Raw genomic sequence first — 21438 nt, 5'->3', positions numbered from 1 at the left:
CTCTTACATTGGAAGTGTGTCCTGTCAAAAACTGTAGTGAATTAGAGATAAAGTTATCTATGGTGCAGTGATGGCCCAGCTGTGACAGTGTGTAGACAATTAGTAAAAGAATATAGAACCTCTGCCCCTTTAGAGTTGTTTTTCAAGCACCCAAGAGAAAGCAAAGGAGATGCCTCCTGATGTTAGTTCTTGGACTAAGACCAGCTGAAAAGCAGACCCAGCATTTATCAGACATACCTCTTTCAAGTCCACACTACCCACCAGGAGCTTTCTACCATTGTCTTCACTAAGATGGAAGTGCTACACCACGCCAAAACCCTGGGGCGCCAGGCAGAACACACACTGGTGCAGTGGGAAATACTCATAGACTGTGGTAGACACAAATGCAGAGATAAACAACTTTTTCCAGACAAGCAGACATGGTTTGCTTTACAAAGGCACATAGATAATGAGATAACTGTCCAGTCTCCTATATTTTATTGCCTAATACTACTCTATTCCTGCGCTTAAACTGATTTTTTTAAGGGATTCATTTCTCCCAGGTTATTGTGAACCAAAGGGATCATGGGCAAAATTTGACTCACAGAGAAGTCTATTCACAGATCAGTTTATCACTTCTCCATGGAAATCACTCCTAACTGAATGAGACCTATTTGGAATCTATCATAGTTTCTGTAGTGGTAACCAAGAAACCCTCAATCTCTGAATTTTCCAGATTCCTACCCTTGGATCAGCTTAAATCTAAAAGCACATCTGGAGATAGTGACAAGAATTGTAAGGAAGGTTGGCAAAAAGTACTAGTTTTCCATGGTGTGGTGGAGAGGGAGAGTAGCTAAAAAACAGAGAGAATAGGGAAATTTTGCATAATTGAGTTGAACAGGGAAATGGTATAAAAACACATATTCATCAAGGGGTCTCCAAGACGCTATCACAGATGCAAATTACCATAGTAACAGTTCTCTGTCTAAATACCACAACAGTATTCAGAGTCCAGCCTTGATCAATAGCCTCACAAAATCAGGCAAAGCAAGGGGTCAGTGACTCAGTGATAACGAAAAAAAGACCACACACTCCAGCTGCAGGAAATACCTATTTTTGACACATCTGTGATTACCAGCAAGCTCCCAGAGCAGACACCATAGTTCACATTAAAGCTGAAGAGAAGGATATAATCACAAGCCTGTGGGGCAAAGAGAATATGGGAGAGGTTGGAGACTAGGCCCTGAGCAGATAGGTTCTTGGGGCCAGGACAGAGGAAGAAGGGAAAGAAGATGACCCCGGCAGAAGTCCAGGTCAGTTCTCAAGTCCTGTGATGAGCTCTAACTTCATATCTGCTATAATCCCATCGCATGGTCTCTATTCCAGGATACAGCGGTTCTTTGACAACTTTAGTAACATTCCTTTGCCTCTGCTATCATGAGAAACTCCCAGTGAAGTTTCATGGCAAGAAGATGTTGACTTTCTTAGGAAAAGCTGTAAGGAACCTGGATGATCTCAACGGCACCTTTGTCCAACTGAGGGAGCTGCACTTTGATATGCTGCAAGTAGATCTTGAGAACTTCAGGGTGAAGCCAGAAGACGCTCATCCCCTCTTACTTTTAGCATTAGGACAACTTAGACAACTGAGCACTGATCTGACTATAACCAAAGACAGCTGTGGGAGGTGAAGTATTTGAAAACACTTGAGTTGGGAGGAAAGCAACTCTAGAGCACTGAACTAAGATCAAGTGGTAATGTATTAGGGCCTAAGGAGTGCTTCTAGAAGTCTAGAGCTAGAGAAACTTGTTTGCACTCTATTGGCTTTCAGAAGAGACTTATACAGAAGTGAGGAAAAATGTCTCGTGGTAATTGTCATTGTATGAAAGAAAGTTTGCCTTTACTTTTTATTTTTCACTTTTTCCTTCCTGGAGGCATAGAAAAGATGGTGAAGGAGATATATCTTTGCAGGCATATGTTGGCTCTGTATAAAGAAGGGACCTAGAGTTCAAAATATATTGCTAAGGTTGTTTATATATTGGCTGGGAATTTCTACAAACTTGCTTCTAGTGACCTATTTCAAACTTACCTCCTAAAAATCCAGAAGTGGGGAAAAGTGTCTCTGAGGAAGAGAAACAGCTAGACTATGTGGCCTGGAAGGGATACGGAAAGAAAGCTATGAGGTTTTGTTTTTCGGGACATAAAATATGGTGTTGGTGGTAGGAAGAAAATAGAAAGAGTGAAATCATGACTAAGCATTACTCCAGCAAGGGGAACAAATTAGTGGTGTTTAGTGACTAGACAAGACTCCAGACTTTGAGGAAAGTTGACCTCAGCTTGATTCTAAATAGGAGTTGGGTGGCCAGACACCTGGAGGCCAGTCTGGAGCTCTCTGCTCATTGTACAAATCTATTATCTGTTTCAATCTCTACAGCTTCTGAAAAATATATTAATGATTGTCTTGACAAATCATTTTGAGACGAAATTCACTCACCAGGTTAGACTGCCTGGCAGAAGATGGTGACTGGATTGGCTAATATCCTGGCCCACAAGTATCACTGAAGCCCTTGCTCACAGTGTAGAGTCACCAGGAACAGATTTATTTTTCAGTTAATAATAATATCAATAGTAATAATAATAATAATGTTCTGTTAAGAATTCTATAATTGTCTTCAGTTCTACTTTTCTCATGTGCTATTAAGTACGTGAGAACCCCAGGGATTTTATGTTGGACTGCGTGTGTGTGAGCTTCTAATTCAATTTTTGTATGAAGTACAGATTTTGACAAGAAAATAAAACAACAGTGCAATAAAAGGAATATACAACTGGGGCATTCACTTTAGATGAACATATACTTGAGAGTTCTTCAAGTTAAATTCAAAGACATGGGAGAGTTCTGGTGGGAGACAGAAGGTGTCATGGGACATGAACTCCTCAGAAACAGAAAATTATGTGGGCCTGAGTGAAGGCTTCAGTGAAGGCAAAGGATTCGGATGGAGGTAGAGTACCAATATAGGGATTCTACAGAGGGAAATCAACCCATATCTTAAGAAGTAAGGTCCAGGTAGGGATTGTAATTCCATTCTACTTATAAGAATACATCTTCTAAAAGCAGCTGGTTTGTCACAAGCCCTTGTGAGGATAGATTAAGAACAGGAGGGTTTGGAGGTCAGAGCAAGGGATAGCTCCTTTCAAAGTCAGCTCTGAAGAACTGATTCTGGACTTTATTAAAGAGCTTTATGGTTTAAACAATGAGAGCTGCCTAGGAATGTTTAAATAATTGCACACAGTCGAGAGAGACAATGCCTAAGTGTGCAGATTAGCTACGGCATTTCAAGGAAGAGAGATCATTGTAAACTGAACCAGAAGAGGCTCAGAAGCCAGCCCAGAGCAACGGAGTAGCACTGTGAGATCAAAAGGAGAAGGAAAGAAATTGCATTGAGTAGCTGGGGAGAAGAGATCATAAGAGTTTCTGTATGACTGGAAGTTCATACTGGTTTATAGGCAAGAGTGTAATGTGATGGAAAGGAAAGTAAGGAAGATTAGCCTGGCTGTGGTGCTGAGCAGATTAGCGATCATGCTAATGTGAGGTGTACAAATCCCTGCTGGTTTCTCATGCCTTAGAATAAAACACTCACTCTACTCTCATGTACCCAAATAAGAACTGGGCCCATCTCTCCAACTCTGCTTCCTCCTATTCTCTTAACATATTTTCTCCAACCTTGTAATGCCTTTCTCTAAACGAAATTCCAAGTTTATTTTTTGTCTCTTTTTCCTTTCTCTGCAGAGTCAGAGTTTTGCACTAGTCTTTCCTACTTCTAGGAACTTGTTTCTACAAACTACTTATGCCTGGCTCCATCTTGTTATTAAGGTCCCACTTCAAATGTAACTTTCTTCAGGATATCTCTCTTTATATTATTTTTCTGTAGTCACTTGCTACCATATCATCAGATGCATTTTCTTCCTGTCATATGACACCATCTGAAATTCTTATTCATTAATTTTTTAATTATTGGTGTTGGTCTCCTTTTTCCACCAGAATGTGAGTATCATGAGACTAGATAGGCTGTTTTGTTCATCCAAGATGCCCAGCGTTTAAAACAATGCATGGCATGAGTGGCCTCAATAAACATATCTTTTCAATATGTGATGAATTAATGGAAAACTGTTAGATATCTGTTATGATGATCTAGCATTGATGTGATAATCATCCAGATGCCAGTGGGAGGAGTGTGCATGGAAATAAATTGGAAGTGTGGAACAGCCATGAGCAAGAAAGAATCAAAAAGTCTTGGGAAATGATTGTCTACAGAGGGTGAGAGAAAAGCCGGCATTAGAGGTAGCTGCCAGAATCACTCTCTGGTTTGCTGGAAAGATGGGGGGCTATTCACCAACATTCAGAGTTGCAAATGTCCCTGAGTCAGAGAGATTGCAGTGTGCTCACACCCTGTTGAATGTGTGCATTAGGGCCATTGGAGAGCATGAGCCCTGAGCCATCCCCTCAGGCCAGCACCACAACTGAGTGTAACTGGGATTCCTATCTGTGCTCAGTTTCCTCTCCTTTCTTTTATTTCGTTGACCTCTTCTCTTGAAGCAAATCCTTTTGGGACTGATTCAAACTCTTGTCTTTATATTTCTGTACCAAAGTGCTCACATCAACCAAGTTTGGGACTGAGAGTTCACAGATAATTGAGTCTGTCATGATAAACTAGCTTCCAGCAGATTCACAATTCTTATCTGAGTCTTACATTTAAGTCTTTTCCAAGCTGAATACATAAAATTCTCTCATTATATCAAATGGACAGAAAGGATTTCTTTTCTAATAACAGAAATTCAGCTCTATAATATTGGATTGAACTCTTTAAATTTTAGAGTTCCTCTGTAAATATACATGGGGATTATTTGTTAAACTCTATATATACCTTTGTTTTGAAAATGGATATCTGGGAGAAAGAAAGAAAACAGCTTCCTGGAGCTCAAAATGCAGGAACAATACACTCTGAGAGAAAAATATAAAAGAAACCATTCCCTCTCCCATTGGAAGTGTGTGCTGTCTAGTCCTGTACATGCTTGTTTGAAATGCCTGAGACTAAAGTGACTTAGGTCACAGCAGCAATAGTGTGTGGAATACTGTTAGTGAAGATTGTCTGATTAGACCTGAGGAAAAATTGAACATAGCAAGGAGTGTGCTTCCAGCATACTCTTCATTGAACCCAAGAATGGCTATTTTCCCCAATACTTAATTGTGTATTCTTTGACACAAATGAGTAGATACTTGATATTGGCCAGAGACTCTTGTCCATATAGTCAGAATGAAAATAATTTGATTAGACATGTGCATGTATTATCAACAGAACCCAACAATAATGAAGCAATGCTCAATTCTTCTCTAAATTACTCATTTCTTACCTATATTGTTTCCAAACTGATGCTAGATTGAGGTCTTTTTTTCCATTTACAAGAACTATAAAATCATGAGCCCAATCTGAACTTTAGAAAAATTGGTAGCAAAGAAGAGCTGTGGCTTCTTCTATACCCAGGTGAACAACAAAATGATGTCGTGTAAGCACCTGACACAATGCCCAATAGATTTATAATTCTTACCTCTTCTAATTCTAGTTATGTCTCATGGTCAACGTACAGGTCACTTCACGGGTAGCTGTGGTGGGGAGGTTGAGAGACGAATTGCATAATAGATGGTAAGGGAGAGGACAGCAGAATCCCCCTGATAAAGATATCCATTCCTATCAGAGACACAAATGTCCATCTTGCTGACCCTCCCTTGTCAAGACCCCACCCCTGCTGGTGACAACCCAACCTTGACCAATAGTCTTATTTCATTTGGAGAAGAGAGGACTTTCTGGCCAGAGAAGAGGAATAAAAGAGCACAGAAAGAAGAGGCAGCACAGACTTGTTTCTGGCTCATCTGTGATCACCAGAAAGCTCCCAGACACCATGGTGCATTTTACTGCAGAGGAGAAGACTGCTATTGCTAGCTTGTGGGCCAAAGTGGATGTGGAGGCAGCCGGAGGCGAGATCCTGGGAAGGTAGGCACTGGAGGCCTGGGCAGGGGGAAAAAAGTGTTCCTGAAAGAGGGATTGGTCAGGTTTCTTACATATGCTGACTTCCTGTCTGGTCTGTGACTATGATTATCTCATAGGCTCCTAATTGTCTACCCTTGGACCCAGAGGTTCTTTGACAATTTTGGCAACTTATCCTCTGATTCTGCAATAATGGGCAACCCCAGGGTCAAGGCTCATGGCAGGAAAGTGCTGATCTCCTTTGGAAATGCTATTAAGCACATGGATGACCTCAAGGGCACCTTTGCTCAGCTGAGTGAGCTGCACTGTGACAAGCTTCATGTGGATCCTGAGAACTTCAGGGTAAGTTCTGGGCCAGCTTGTGCTTTGTTCTTTCATTATAGATACTTTTGCTTTGGATATCTTTGGAGACATAGACACTTAAGTCTTGTCCTATACAGGTATTTTGGGGAGGTAACATTTTAGAGAAGGACTTGATTTGGCTATTTAGGTTGTTCCAAAGATCACGGTAGGTAAGCCCATGTAGAGTCATTACTTTGACCAGTGCAGGCCACTGGCTTTCAGATATTTCTAAAAGGATACATGTTGTGAAGAGCATTAGCTGAAATTGAGCTAAATATTTTTGGCTTCGAGAATACAAATTGAGCCAGGGAGAAGGACACCTTGCCTTTGGAAATTGAAATTTTCCATAAGAATTAATGAATATATTTCTGCACAGTTCCTGAGTTTAAAACCAGAATTAAGCAGGGCAAAGTAAGAGCAATTTTTTCAATGGATGCCTGTGGCTCCCCCAAACCCCGCCCCTTAGCAGTGATTAAATGTTCTTGTGTACACGTCACAGGATTCTTTGTCATACGACTGTCCAAACAATTTGAATGTATGTAACATCTGGGTACTTAGACTACATATATTAAGGCTCCTTGTAGTACTATAATCCTACTTTTAAAAAAGAAAAAGGGTCTCCAAAGGAGAGAAGAAATACATAGCAATGTTCTGGGGTCATGAGTTGACAGGACAAATGAGAGAAGGGGAGAACACAATGGGAGGCACAGGGCTGAGAGTCATATAGAAACCAATGACAAGGCATAATGGAGCTCTTTTGTGGGAGCATGACCCTGAAGTTGTTCAAACTCTTATTAGGAAGGAAATAAGTGTCATATCTTTTTGCTGCAAGGTCAGTTTGAGGCCTTCTTTTCACCATGTGCTGTTTTCTTTTTTATCCCTACTCTTTCCCCAGCTGCTAGGCAACATGATACCGATTGTCTTGGCAATACACTTCAGCAATGAATTTACCCCACAGATGCAGGCTGCCTGGGAGAAGCTGACCATGGGTGTGGCTAATGCTCTGGCCCACAAGTATCACTGAGTTGCCTGTCCAACTTTCTTGGTGCCTACTGGAGGGCCCAGTGTTCCAAGAGTCCATCTCCTGAAGGCTGGGGGACAGTGCCTTGCCTCCAGACTTAACTTCTATATGATACAAATAAAGTAAAAAATTTGTTCTATAAGAACTAGCCTTGTCTTCTCTGTCTTTTCCTTTATATTGATTGAGCTAAAAGAAAGCACTCAGATTGGAATAGGAGTATCAGGGATTGGGAGTTTGGGGTGAGTAGAGAAGAGACTCTTGCAAGATTCTGTAATATAAGAGTGGCTTCCATAAAGTAGTTACTCCTTGGAAGAGAGAGTAGATCTTCAGGTGGACAATGTCTCTAGAAAAAGGGAGGGAATGGAGGTACTCTTGAGACATACAAGAAGACTATTGATACTGAATAGGGGCATGGTAGGAGTCAGAGTATGGGACCTGGATAAGCTGTTATTTCTATAAACTCAGAATAGAGCTCTTTTTTGGGTTATAGTTCACTTCTATTTAATATAAGAAACATATTTTTATCAGCTATAATGCAATAAAGATGACCCAGAGACCCAGTCCAAGGTCATGCTCTAAACTTTTCTCTCACGTCTTCAATGGTATTAATGGAAGCGCCCTCCCTAAGGCAAAGAAACTGACTGCCTTGGTTTGAATCTGTACTTCACCGGCTAGCTCTGCGGCATGGAGCATATTTCTAATTACATTAAGACTTTGGAGATAAAGTGCCGTTTATGTGGGAAAATGACAAATTCAGGAATCAGTATGCCAAGTGAAAGGAACAAAAGAGAAATTTGCCCTTTAAGAGCAGTGGGGTGGTATAAAACTAGAGAATCTTCTAAAGAGACCAGAAAAAGCAGGAAAACAAGATATTGTTACAACAAAAAGAACCAGTGAATTTCTTGAGAGACATAATGAACATAATGAACAGGGAATTTTAGGGAAATTGTGGCTATAGAACTGACAAGACAGGGTCTAACTTGGATATAGCCATGGAGGTTTGCCACGATTGTAGTGAAGTGATGGGCAAAGAACTGAACTTGTCAGGAGCAATGAAACTAAGAATAAATTAAGCAAGGAACCATTGAGACAAAGATTCTTTAGGACTTATAACATAGTGAAGCAGAGAGTAGAGAAGTCACAGATGATAGCCAGCTTCCTTGTCTGGTGAGTAAAAAGTTGGAAATCTATCAACAGAATAGAACAGGCCTACAGGTCTCTTGTTTGAAGCAGGCAAGGAGCACAGCCACTTTTGTGGTAATCACTTCAAATTCTTGTACCTAAGTCCCTGGGATAGAAGCAAAAGGCCAGGGCTTTGGGATTAACAGATAAAGATCAAATTACAGCCCCATCCCTTTGAAAAGTTTAGTTAATGTTTTTCACAATTAATTTTCTCCCTTGTAAAATGGGATAATGATTCCTATCTCACAAATGTTTCAAGGTTTCAAGGAGATATTTGTAAAGTGTGTTGTCTGTCATTCTTGAAAAGGTCGAGGTCGTGGTTTATGCAATGCACTAGGATCTGTTCCTCTGTGCTCTGATACACTGTGTATTCTTGACCTGATTCTATTCTTTCTGAGTTCCTGATCCATGTATCTAAATTTTTGCTTAATATCCCATTTTGGATTGCCCAAGAGTGCATCAAATACAACATGTCCAACACTAAACTCCTGTTCTTTTCCTAACTTGGCCCTCTTCCTGTGTTCCCCATCTCAGTGACTACACATCACCCAGTGCTCAAGCCAGAAAAGAGATATGGTGTTTTTACTGCTGCCCTACTCCAATGTCATTCTATTTGTCTCTCTTATGTCTGCTCTAAAGTTCATTTATACACTGAAGTCAGAATAATTTTTGAAAAATACAAATTAAATCATGCCACTACCTTCCTTGAATTTTTTGATAGTTTTTCTTGGCTCTCAGGTTAAAGAATAATAAGCTTCCTACATATAACACTCTCCTTGTGACCTGAATCTTAGTCACACTGTCCATCTTTCTATATATGAATCATGTAGCTTGAATTATTGTCTCTGGTTGCTTTTAAACAACATTACATTGTACAATTCATCTGTATTGCTGTATGTAAAGCAGTAATTTATTCTTTTCCTTACTTTGTTGTATTTAATTCTTTTACTTTACCATAATTTACCTATTCCACTAAATGAGGAACTGTTAAGTTGCTACAAGTTCGTGATTCGTATGCATATTGATGTTTCAAGCATTCCTCTGTGCATCTTTGCACACACACAAGTATGCCTTTCTTTATATCCAGAAGTATAACTGCTAGCTCGTAGGTTTTTCATATAATCTGCTTTAGTAGATACCAACAAATATTTGCCAAAGCAATTATGCTATTTTATACTCTCACCAGCAGAGTATGAGAGTTTTGCTGATCTATATCCTTGTCAAATTTTGGAGTTGTCAATCTCTCCTCTCCTCTTCTTTATATTCTTTTCCCTCTTCCTTCCCTTCCATTCCATTCTCTCCCCTTCTGTCAATCCCTTCCTCCCTCTCTCTCTCCCTCCTTTCCTTCCTTTCTTCCTTCTAGCTATGCTTGTGGGTTACATGTGTATGTCATTTTAGCACTATTTTGTATTGAGAAAAGAGTGAAATTCCTTTTGAATCTTCTTTCCAGGATGTAACTTCACTTTTTTCCAGAGGACATAGCTGTGGAAATTTCTGCTCTTGCTTTTTCCCAGAAACCCTGTCAGACTTAATCTGGCTGAGTAATGTAAATCTTCCTTGTAATTCCACCTCATTCGTTATTTAGTCACGTCATAGTTTTAAACGATTATGTTATAGGTATCAGATATTTTTCTATATCTCTCGTTGAATTATTCCCATTATAATCCATGTTCCCCAAAACTATTTTAGTAGCTGATAAAGAGACAATACTAATTATTTTTCATTCTTTTAGTGAACAGTTATTTCAATGAAGGAAGGGAGAAAAGGAATTTTATGACCAGAAATATTTACCCAAAGAAGAAGAAAGTTAAAACTATGTGAAAATATTTATCTATTCCAACCATTTATAAATACCTTTAGAGGCAAAGAGAAGCTCCATATAAAACCAACTTGATAAAATTTCTGCTTTCTAGGTCTTAGTTTTCTTAACTATAAAGTGAAAGAATTGGATAAGTTAAACTCTAAGGTACATTCCACTATATCAGACTAAAACATCTATGCATAAATGAGAGTAGGAGCATATTTATAGAAGGAACTCCTAAAGGAAATGAGATCAAGAGACAAGTAGAGTGAAAGCAGAGTTTCTGAGTCAAGACACATGAGATCTAGAACAGCCAATCTCAGGACCAGCTGAAGGCAACTAAGGAAAGAGGATGTATCTTATATTCTCACAAATCAATGAATTTCTGTTATTTCCTTGGATAATATACTCCCCAGAGAAGGGAGGACAGAAGCCAGGGGTGGGCATAAAAGGAACAACAGCGTCAGTGACTGCCTACATTTGCTTCTGATGCAACCATGTTCTCCAGCAACCACAAAACCAGACACCATGGTGCAACTGAGTGGTGAGGAGAAGACAGCCATCCTGGCCCTGTGGGGCAAGGTGAACGAGGAAGAAATTGGTGGTGAAGCCCTGGGCAGGGTGGTATCCAGGTTATAAGCAACTTATGGAGAGTAGTAGAAGCTGGGCATGTAGAGATAAAGCAGTCCCCTGGGTTTCTTACAGGCACTGACTCCCTCTGTCTCTTGTGCTGTTCTCACCTCTTAGGCTGCTGATTGTCTATCCATGGACTCAGAGGTTCTTTGACTCCTTTGGGCATCTGACCACTTCTGCTGCTGTTACAGGCAACCCCAGGGTGAAGGCCCATGGTAAGAAGGTGCTACACTCCTTTGGTGAGGGCGTGCATCATCTTGACAACCTCAAGGACACCTTTGCTCAGCTGAGTGAGTTGCACTGTGACAAGCTGCACTTGGATCCTGAGAACTTCATCGTGAATCTAGGAGATGTTCTCCATTTTTCTACTCACTTTCTAGTCTTTTGCTGGTTATTTTACCTACATTTTCTTACTCCACATTCCTTTTTACTTTTGTGTATGTCACCATTTGATGCTTTTCAAAATTTATGCAGTTTTATATATTTTTTCAATATTCCATATCATTTCCCTTCTCACAACCTTCCTTGTTTTTATCAAGCTCTTTCTTTAACGTCTTTTCTTTTACCTCTCTCTCTTTTTTACCCCTAACTTCCTTTTCCTTACTCAGTACCGAATGTATGCATACCAGCTCTCATCTGCTACTTCTATGCTTGGAAAAACCCTTCTGTGTCTCCATATGGGGATTGGAAAGGCTCCTCAAAGAAGAAAGCCACAAGATGTTGTTCTAGGGTTATAGGTCACTTCAAAATTGAAGGATAATTGGAAAATTATAGAGTCAAGATTCAATGGAAAGGAAAGTGGATGAAATACCAAAAGTAGGGAAATGGGGCAGCAGTTGTTGCTAAAAGACAGCCCATCCTCACACTAATTAATCCATTAATTAGCATATATAATATATAAATATGTTATGTGTATATCTAATTATCCATCGATCTATCATCTATCTATCTATATGGAATACATACATATATGTTTACTCCTTTATGCTCTTGGGGACAGTCTGAGGATCAGTTTGGGCTGAGCGTGGGCAGAAGAAAATGATCCTTGGTTCAGTTTCTCAGAAACCAAGCTTGATTTCTCTGTTAATCATGTGTATATGTCTATCTACCTCTCCCCCACAGCTCCTGGGGAACGTGCTGGATGTTGTGCTGGCTTACCACTTTGGCAAGGAATTCACCCCTGAGTTGCAGGCTTCCTATCAGAAGGCAGTGTCTGGTGGGGCCCATGCCCTGGCTCACGAGTACCACTGAGATCCTGATCTGCTTCCTGGTGACCACAGGAAGACCCTATTTCCCTAGTGTATTTTCTGGATTTAGGGAAATAATGCCCTCCCTCAAGGGTATGGCTTCTGCCTAATAAAGAACTTTCATCTCAAATTCCTGATTCATTTAATTCATTAATTAATTATTATTTTTTTTTCTCAGGGGGTATGGGAAAGTCCCTCAGGATCTACAGATAGGAAGTTTTTGTGTCTTATACCAAGGTGTCAAGGGAAATGAGAAAAGGAAGGGGATGACACACAGTCACAATACTTCTACCACCAAAACATAGGAATTGTTAAGAAGGTTGGAAATATAGAGAGGATACCAGTATTACAGGGGCTCTATGGGAGACCACAAAACTAGGATGTAGTTTTTGAGTGAATTCTCTGATCCATTTCCAACAACTACTCAAAAAATAGCGTTCTTAATTAGAGATATTATGATTGCTCAAGACACTGTTGTGTTTCCTTTTTCATGCTTCCCTGGCCTGCGTATTGTAGCCCGGAATACTACACTCCATCAAGTGTTCCTGCTTTAAGAAATAACCTCCCTTTCTCACTTGCCCCAAAACATCTCCCAAATTAATTGCTGACCCTCTCCCATTTCAGGCACAGTTCAGTGCTCCCATATCACTTGTGACCTCTTTTGACTTTGGCCTCAAAGAACTTTCCAATATTGCCAATATTGCCCAATGAAATCTTTCCAAACTCTCCTCCTCTACCCATTTTTCACATTTCTTTATCTGTCACACTCATGCTGTATAAACATTTTTGCCTATTTTATACTATCCTACATGACTACTGAGCATTGTAAAGTTTTCCCATAGGCAGTAAATAAATATTTATTAAATGAAATAGTCAGTGAATGAATGAGTGATTCTTCCTTGTCTTAGAACTCCTGGGACTAGAGGACAGTCTCAACAATAGTCGATTGCATAAAGTTCCTTTGGTGTTAATGCTACAATATACAACAAAGAATCATGCAGGAAAGTAAAGCACTGATCAATCATTTGCTTTCGGATGGTAGGTAGTAAAACATCTTTGAGAATTATTTTTGTCATAAGTAAAATTAGAAGGATTTCTAGAACCTTCTAATTTGTATGCATTTCTTTAAATCTATATCATGTTCCTGTTGATTAATTTTAGACTTACTTGACTACCTGAAGCAGGACCTGCTACTTTGTTCTGTATACATGCACTTCCATAATAACTTGCCTGTTCTACCAGGGTGTAGACAACACATTAGAGTTTACTGTTTCACCACTAGGTGTTGAATTGCCTTAGGGCAGATGCTTTTTTATATTCATTTTTTTTTCTCTGTAGGTCATTGTACCAAGAACTGAGAAGTCTTTATATGTGAACAAGATCTTTAAGAACCATAGTCTCACAACTTAGAAGCAAAGTCACCTTAGAGAAATTTTAGGAAGATTACATTTACACTCCTGACTACAGAAAAGTCCTCCTAAGAATCAGATAATAGGAGAAGAAGAGACTTTCAGAAAATTTGAAAGAGGGTAAGAGAGATTGTGGGTTTCATAAACTGGAAAGGGGGAAATAAACTAAGCTTCTTCCTTCTAAATAGTTACGAGAAGAATAAAAATATATGAAGACTCAATGTACTCTCTTTTGTTCCTTCACCTCTAGAGCTGGCCAGTGATTCTAGAGAAGAAATTGGCCCTAAAAATCCCAATACTGGAGAACTCAAGAGAACGTCACCTGGATGGGACGTGCATCAAGCCCAAACAATTACTGCATACCAGGCACTGCTGTCTCCACACTGGGAGTGAGGAGGTCATGGGGTGGAAAGAGACTTGGCAGCTTGTTGTTATATTCTCATTCTTTGTTAGAGTAGAGCTTCTGTAAAAGTCTAGGAATGGAATTAATGCCTTAAGACTTGATTTTAATTTTACTTGATAATTTACCCAATGGTTATTTCAATTTCTTCCCTATCATGTTGCTTTATAGACTGTGTTCAGTACGTTTGAATGAAGATGGTGTATGTGTGTGAAAGAGAGAAAGATGGGAAGGGAAAGGAGGCAGAGAGAGAGAGAGAGGGGAGGAGAGGAAAGGGGAAGGGAAGAGAGAAGAAGAGAGAAATAAAATGAACAAAAGAATTGTGGGTAAGCTTCCATAATCATTTTAAAATAATTTAATTTAATTTAATATCAAGGGAATTTAGCATGATATTCTAGATTATCCATCTCTGGAGCCTCAGAGCAGTGCCCTGGAGATTTGGCTTTACGAATTAATACCTTACACATTTGTAAAGGGTGTCTAAACTGAAGCCAAGATTCTGCCTGTAAAGATGTACGGTTTCAAATTTAACTTGGAAAAGACTGCTGCTTTACTCTCCATAAATCAGCACCATGGCCCACTTAGTGAGGTACACAAAAGCTAATTATGAGTGAAAATCTGAGCTGAATGGAGGAAATATTAATGTGGGAGTTGTTCTGTAAGAGTTAGAATATACTTGTCAAAGTTATGGCTATACTAACTTCATTGCTTTTTAGAAAGAAATATGACTTTTTTAAAAGTGAGTAAGTATCCTATTGTTAAACTATTTTGTGTGTATGTACTTTTCTCTATAAGTTTTACTCTTTCTGGAGCATGTTTATTTTATTTAATTTTATTAATTCAATTTAATGATATTTTAATTTTGAAAGGATGTTAAACTGAAGGAACCAAGAGATTGTGCATCTGGGAGAGAAGAGTAAAAAATAACTGAGCTCGGGGCCGGCTCCATGGCCTAGTGGTTAAGTTCGCACGCTCTGCTGTGGTGGCCCAGGATTCGGATCCTGGGCGCGGACGTGGCACGGCTCGTCAGGTCACATTGAGGTGGCGTCCCACATCCCACAACTAGAAGGACCTGAAACTAAGATATACAACTATGTATGGGGGCGGGGTTGGGGAGATAAAGCAGGAAAAAAAAAAAAAACAGCATTTCCTAAAAAAGAAAAAATAACTGAGCTCAACACAGGAAGATATAAATTAAATTGTTGAAATGATCTACTTAAGGAATTTAGCATTGAACACTACAGCATGTTCAAGGGTGTCCTATTTGAGTGCAATTTTTGAAACAAATGACAAAACCACACCCCTCTGGATGAATGTCATGACTCTCTTGAAGGAAATTAATGCTCACCCTCTTAATTATACTCAGACCAGGCCCATCCTGGTATAGAACATTAGAAATTAGGTAAAGTAAACAGACTGGAACAAAGGAAAAAAGAAAACTTCTGTCTCTCTCTTGCAGACTTGTAGGGTGTTGTGTGTATGTATGTGTGTGTGTGTGTTGAATGTTCAGAGGGGCTCGAATCAAAGCAGAACAGACATCCTGGTACCTTTCACAGGGTGGAAGTAACCTCACAATGATGAAGATGGCAGTGGGCCTAAGAAGCTTTCCAGAACCTTTGAATGCTGACCTGCGTTTGAGCCTAAGGCTCTGAACATGACCACATTTATCATTATTCATTCTTCCTTATTTTATCTGGTATGTCTGAGCTTTTCATGTCTTATTACAGCTTACAGCTTTGTCCTTGCGGGGTCATGGGAAATAGAAGGAAAAGTCTGTTTCATTCTTCAGTCATGCTAAGGAGCAACAGTAAGAGAGAACAGCAGCTCCTGTCGTGAAGCCGGGATGAGGGTAGTTGCAGCAGTTGCCAATACAAAATACTGGTGCCTGGGTCATTCATGGCAAAAGAGGTTTAACAAGACTCAACAGAGGACTTCAGGGGAACAACTTCTGATCACAAGAAATGGCAGAGCAAGTCTTTAAGTAGATGCTAATTTCTGTCAATCAAAATGGCATATGTAGCCCTGACAATTTGACTCTTTGCAGGAAATTATAAATGTATTCTATACCATTTAGTAAGGTCTGGGAATTTGCCATGACACAGAGTTCCTGCAAAAGACATGTGCAAACTTCCCCAGTAGACCTGCTTTTATATGCATATGCCTGCCCTCTGATATCAGGGGTGTGAAATGGGGTCTTGAAAACAGTCGGAATGTAAAATAATGATAAGGCTAATAGCGGTTTAAACTTAATAAAATGAAACTCAGACTCTAAAGGTCAAGCGAAATCTTTTTTTTTTTTTTTTTAACATTTAAAACATTTGAAAGGCCTCTTTTCCTAGAAGCCAACTTGAAAAATCTTTTCCCAGAGATAGACCAATAGTAAGACCCTCTTTGCTTCAGGATTTTAAAGAAGAATGAATATAAATGGAAAATATTTAAATTCTGTCTATTTTGCCCATGTGATCTTTTAGGGGCATATAATTCTGATATAATCTCCAGGCGGCAGAAAAGAACCAAGCCTTTCCTACATGTCTGAGAATAATTAGACTAAGTTTTTTCACAAGTACTTCACGTGGCTTGTTACAAGTAAACAGGGTGAGGAATTTTTATTTATCCAGCAATGATGGAGAAAGCGTTTTGGAGAATGAAGCAGTGGAAGTGGGAATTTTATGATTTTCTTTAGAAACAGAGAAGTCCTTTTCTTCTGGTTCACCTAAAAAGGTTTTTGTGGTTAACGTTTCAGACTCTTACTGCTGACAGGATGAGAGACTTCTGTTAAGTATTTGTTGCCGGTGATGGCAAGAGAGAGAGGAAGATGGTTCTAGACATCAGGGGGCTTGAGTCAGGAGAAGACTCTAGGGTAGGAGAAACACGGTAAGTAGAAAATGCATGGTCATTTCCCTAGTGAAACATAGTGGGAACTCAGGAAGGGGGATGATGCAGGAGGTGGAGATGACGGAAAGTTGGGAAAATAACTATTAGCGCCCTCAGGGAAATCTGAGATCCTATGCTGAACTCTGAAATGCTTGCTGCTTTTGCTCTTTTCATTGCATATTTCAGTGGCAAGGAGCAGAACTCTACACCTGAAGTTAACAGAATTGATTACACAGGGGGATAAAGAGGAATGTTGGAAAAACCGTAGAGATAGAAGTGTAAATTTTAATACAGGAGGGTTTAAACAAATAAACAAAAATACCAAAAATATAGAGAGAAAATGAGATTATGAGTGATGAATTTGAGTCAAAGAAATGATTATACAAACAGCATTCTTAGTAGCCTGGGAGGAAAAAAAAATAATCTGGGACAAGACTGGAATATTTTTCCACTTTCCTATCTCTCCTTTTTAGTCACAGAGAAGCTTCTCTGTTCTCCCAGACACTTTCCCAGATCAGTCCAGGAAGAAGTAAGTTTCACATCCCTGGTTACTCTTTGAAAACATTGCTTTCTTTAGGATTCCTAACAATTTGGGTTGTAACTACTTTTCACCTATAGGTATTTCTTACTTCATTGAGAGATCACTCTGTTTTCCCCAAAACCTAATAGAGTAATTATTTCACAGACAAGTCTTGATAGATATTTATTCTATTTTTCAGTCATCATTTATTTGGTCATATGACTAAATTAAGGAAAAAATGTATGAATATTTGTTTTCTTACCAGGAGGGTTTAATCCAAACCAAGAGAAGGAAGATATACTTAGAAGAGGGGAGGAGGTCTCATTCATGATGTCTTTGTAACTATTTTGCATATTCTGAAGACTCAGGAGGAGATCCATCCATAGACTCCTAAGTTACTTACCACAGCAGGTAAATCTTTTCCATTTGCTGGACCTCAGATTCTTCATCTGTGTAATACAAAAATTGAGGATGCAATCTCTCAAAGCTTACCAGGCTGTGATTCTAAAACTACGTGCAAGTAAATTTGCTGAGGAGGACAATTATAATAGCATTTCTACGGCTGGGATGGGATCTGGAGACACCTAGAGAGAGAGCTGAGGTTCCGAAGTCAGACTTATAAGACACTGCTAGAAATGCCTAGGACAGGTATGGCTGTCATCTCTCAGGCCTCACCCTGGAGAACCACACCCTGGCTTTGGCCAATCTGCTCACAGGAGAAGGGAGGGCATAAACCAGGGTTGGGCATAAAAAGAAGAGCAGGGCCAGCTACTGCTTACACTTGCTTCTGACACAACCGTGTTCTCTAGCAACCACACAACCAGACACCATGGTGCAACTGAGTGGTGAAGAGAAGGCAGCTGTCTTGGCCCTGTGGGACAAGGTGAATGAGGAAGAAGTTGGTGGTGAAGCCCTGGGCAGGTTAGTATCCAGGATACAAGCAGCTTAAGGAGAGTCGTAGAAGCTGGGTATGTGAATATACGACCGTCTCCTGGGTTTCTGACAGGTACTGACTGCCTCTGTCTCTTGTGCTGTTTAAAACCTCTTAGGCTGCTGGTTGTCTACCCATGGACTCAGAGGTTCTTTGACTCCTTTGGGGATCTGTCCAATCCTGGTGCTGTGATGGGCAACCCCAAGGTGAAGGCCCACGGCAAGAAAGTGCTACACTCCTTTGGTGAGGGCGTGCATCATCTTGACAACCTCAAGGGCACCTTTGCTGCGCTGAGTGAGCTGCACTGTGACAAGCTGCACGTGGATCCTGAGAACTTCAGGGTGAGTCTCTGTGACCCTCAATTTCTCCTTTGCCTTCCTCTTTTTGGTCAAGCTCATGTAATGAGGAGAGGACATGAAAGTCAGGCTGCAGTTCAGAATGTGAAGAGATGTTGTGGTTGCATCACTGCGGACTCCGGAGGAACATTTAAGTTCTTTTATTTTCTTTGCTCAAAACCCTTGTTTCTGCTGGTTCATTCTTGTTTTCCTCTTTTTGGTCTCTGCAATATCTTCTCATTGTATTTTTAATTAAATTTTTTGAGTGTTTAATTAAAAACAACTTTCTTCTTTGAATCTACTTTCTTTTTAAAAAAAAAATTCATCTAATACTTTCTTTCCCTTGTCTCTAACTCTTTCTTTCAAAGCAAAAAGGATAACATGTATTATTGCTTCCTTTCATGGTTCTAAAGAATAACATAACAAGTTCTGGGTTAAGGCAGAAAGGGAGAGACATTTTTAAGTATAAATTCAGGTTGTTATTAGCGGATTCACATAAATAGTAACATCCAAGATTCAGCTATTTTCCTGCTTATATTCTAGGGCACAGCTTTGGATAAGATTGGAATATTCTGAGCCCAAGCTGCTTCCCTCTGCTAACCATGCCCCCTCTTTTTTCTCTTCCCCACAGCTCCTGGGCAACGTGCTGGTTGTTGTGCTGGCTCGCCACTTTGGCAAGGATTTCACCCCAGAGTTGCAGGCTTCCTATCAAAAGGTGGTGGCTGGTGTGGCCAATGCACTGGCCCACAAATACCACTGAGCTCCCTTTCATGCTTTCCGAGAAAGGCCTCTTTGTGCCCAAAGTCCAACAATTAAACGTGGGGATGTTATGAAAGGCTTTGAGATCCTGGCTTCTGCCTAATAAACAACATGTATTTTCATTGCACTGGTGTATTCAATTATTTCTGCGTCTCTCACTCAGATGGGCACATGGGAGGGTAAAGCATTTAAGTCATAAAGAAATGAGTAGCTACGTCAGACCAACTATATATCTCGGACTCGATAAAAAAAGAGGTTGTAAATAGTTAACATATGTAGGAAACAGACACTGGTGCCTATTTTTATTTTCCCTCCAAAAAGGATTCAAATTCAGGCTTGATTTGGGGGTTAGATTTTTGCTATGCTTTTATTTATTTTAAATAGCTTGCCCTATAAATGTCTTCTCTCTCTTCGGTTGCCCTCATAGCACTAAGCCGACTAAGTTCTTCTGCCTAAAGGCACCCCTGCTTCTCCAAGATTTCCTTTACATGTTTTACTGTCCCCATTGCCCTAATGCCATCACTGATACCCTAGTTCCCTGTTACCTTATAGAGATCTGCTTGAAGGAGGAAAAGCAAGGGGAGGTAGTCTTGCTGCCTCTTCCTTGAGCCTTTCACAGTCCGCACCGGAAGGAAGGGGCTGCTAATATTGTGATAAGTATAGGACTGAGGGGAATGTAGAAAAGGGTTTTCTGTGGCTTGATATTCACTGCTGTTTTATAATTGTTTCATGGGCTTACAACAAATGAGAGCCCATTCTCCTCAGGAGGCTTTAGCATTCACATTCAGAAAGTGATTGGAAATCTGCTCTCTTCCTTATCCTGCCTCTGCTGGATTCTCTGCCTTTGTAGTCACTAGCATAGTGTTACCATGAGCAACACATCCTAATTTCACTTTCTCATTCAACAGCCACTTGAGTGGATTCTAGATTCTGAAAATACGATATGAATTTCAAGCGGTGCTTGTCTCCTCCTGCACCCCAATTCTGAATCTAGTTAGGAAGATCTGAAAGTAATGTATCTAACAAGCCACTATAAGGCTCTATGAGTTCAGAGGGTGAAGCCTTCCATATGAAACGAATGATAAAGATAAGCATATACTTGTCAGAAAGAGAAGGAAAAAGAAAAATGCAAAACAGAAAGGGAAATAGCATCTGCCAAACTGCTGATGAATAATGTGTTTGGTATTCTGAGAATTCCAAGTAGGTAGGAAAGGCAATTGAAGCAAAACTACCTGCAAGGGAATCAGATAGAATAGGATTGGAAAGGATAGGATAGAATAGAATAGAATAGAATAGAACAGAACAGAACAGAACAGAATAGAATAGAATAGAATAGAATATGAGCATTTTTGAACACTGTGGAGGACATATTTAAAATTAAAAATCCATAAACAGGGAAATACAATTCAGCCATTACGCATGAGATGCTTGTTCTAAGGATTTACAAGTGAGATGGGATAATATAGCACGTTAGAACATACGCTTTGAAATCAGGCCCTGGATTGAAAACAAACTTACCACTTATTAGCTCCGACCTTGTGAAAATCACTTATGTTTCCTCCACCTTGTTTTTCTTGCCTGTAAAGTACCCAAAGATATACAGCTTTCTTGCGGTGTGACTGTAAAGACTAAAAGAGTTAAAGAGTACAAAAAAGTTTATTGCAACATATGGTACTTCACAATGCCTGACGCATGCTCAGCAAATGTAATCTAAATAGTGTTTTTGTTATAATTATTATGAATAATAAAGGTGGAAGTGGTGTCATTAATATTGATGATGATGCCTGAAAGAGTTGTCTAATTAAAGAAAAAACTTTAGTCAGAAATACGATCTTTGGCCACTACCATCCATGTACCCTAACCTCTTATATACAGGAATCTGTGTTATTTGTGGATTATTGGAAAAACTCAGCTGAGTGTATCAGTTAGGATCCAGTTAAAAGACTGAAGTCACACAGAAATTTGTA

At 39.7% G+C, this 21438-nt stretch overlaps 3 protein-coding genes across 3 annotated transcripts; all 3 read left to right on the top strand.

The window, feature by feature from the left end:
* The first annotated feature begins 5886 nt into the window (after nucleotides 1-5886).
* Nucleotides 5887-7464, top strand: LOC100068895 (hemoglobin subunit epsilon-4). The gene is made up of 3 exons (XM_001504191.4): nucleotides 5887-6023; nucleotides 6137-6359; nucleotides 7255-7464. The coding sequence occupies exons 1-3, from the start codon at nucleotides 5932-5934 to the stop codon at nucleotides 7381-7383; spliced, it is 444 nt and encodes a 147-aa protein (XP_001504241.1). The 5' UTR covers nucleotides 5887-5931; the 3' UTR covers nucleotides 7384-7464.
* Nucleotides 7465-10891: 3427 nt separating this feature from the next.
* LOC100054161 (hemoglobin subunit beta-like) lies at nucleotides 10892-12355 on the top strand. Its single transcript, XM_001504190.2, has 3 exons — nucleotides 10892-10995; nucleotides 11111-11333; nucleotides 12119-12355. Exons 1-3 carry the CDS (start codon nucleotides 10892-10894, stop codon nucleotides 12245-12247), a joined length of 456 nt encoding a protein of 151 aa, XP_001504240.1. The 3' UTR covers nucleotides 12248-12355.
* A 5920-nt stretch (nucleotides 12356-18275) lies between these two features.
* On the top strand, nucleotides 18276-19472 carry HBB (hemoglobin, beta). The gene is made up of 3 exons (NM_001164018.1): nucleotides 18276-18367; nucleotides 18496-18718; nucleotides 19344-19472. Exons 1-3 carry the CDS (start codon nucleotides 18276-18278, stop codon nucleotides 19470-19472), a joined length of 444 nt encoding a protein of 147 aa, NP_001157490.1.
* The last annotated feature ends 1966 nt before the right edge of the window (nucleotides 19473-21438 follow it).

The sequence above is a fragment of the Equus caballus genome, chromosome 7, assembly GCF_041296265.1.
Source record: "Equus caballus isolate H_3958 breed thoroughbred chromosome 7, TB-T2T, whole genome shotgun sequence".
Classification (NCBI taxonomy): domain Eukaryota; kingdom Metazoa; phylum Chordata; class Mammalia; order Perissodactyla; family Equidae; genus Equus; species Equus caballus.
The sequence above is the reverse complement of the archived record's forward strand: the minus strand, read 5'-3'. Positions and strand labels throughout refer to the sequence as shown.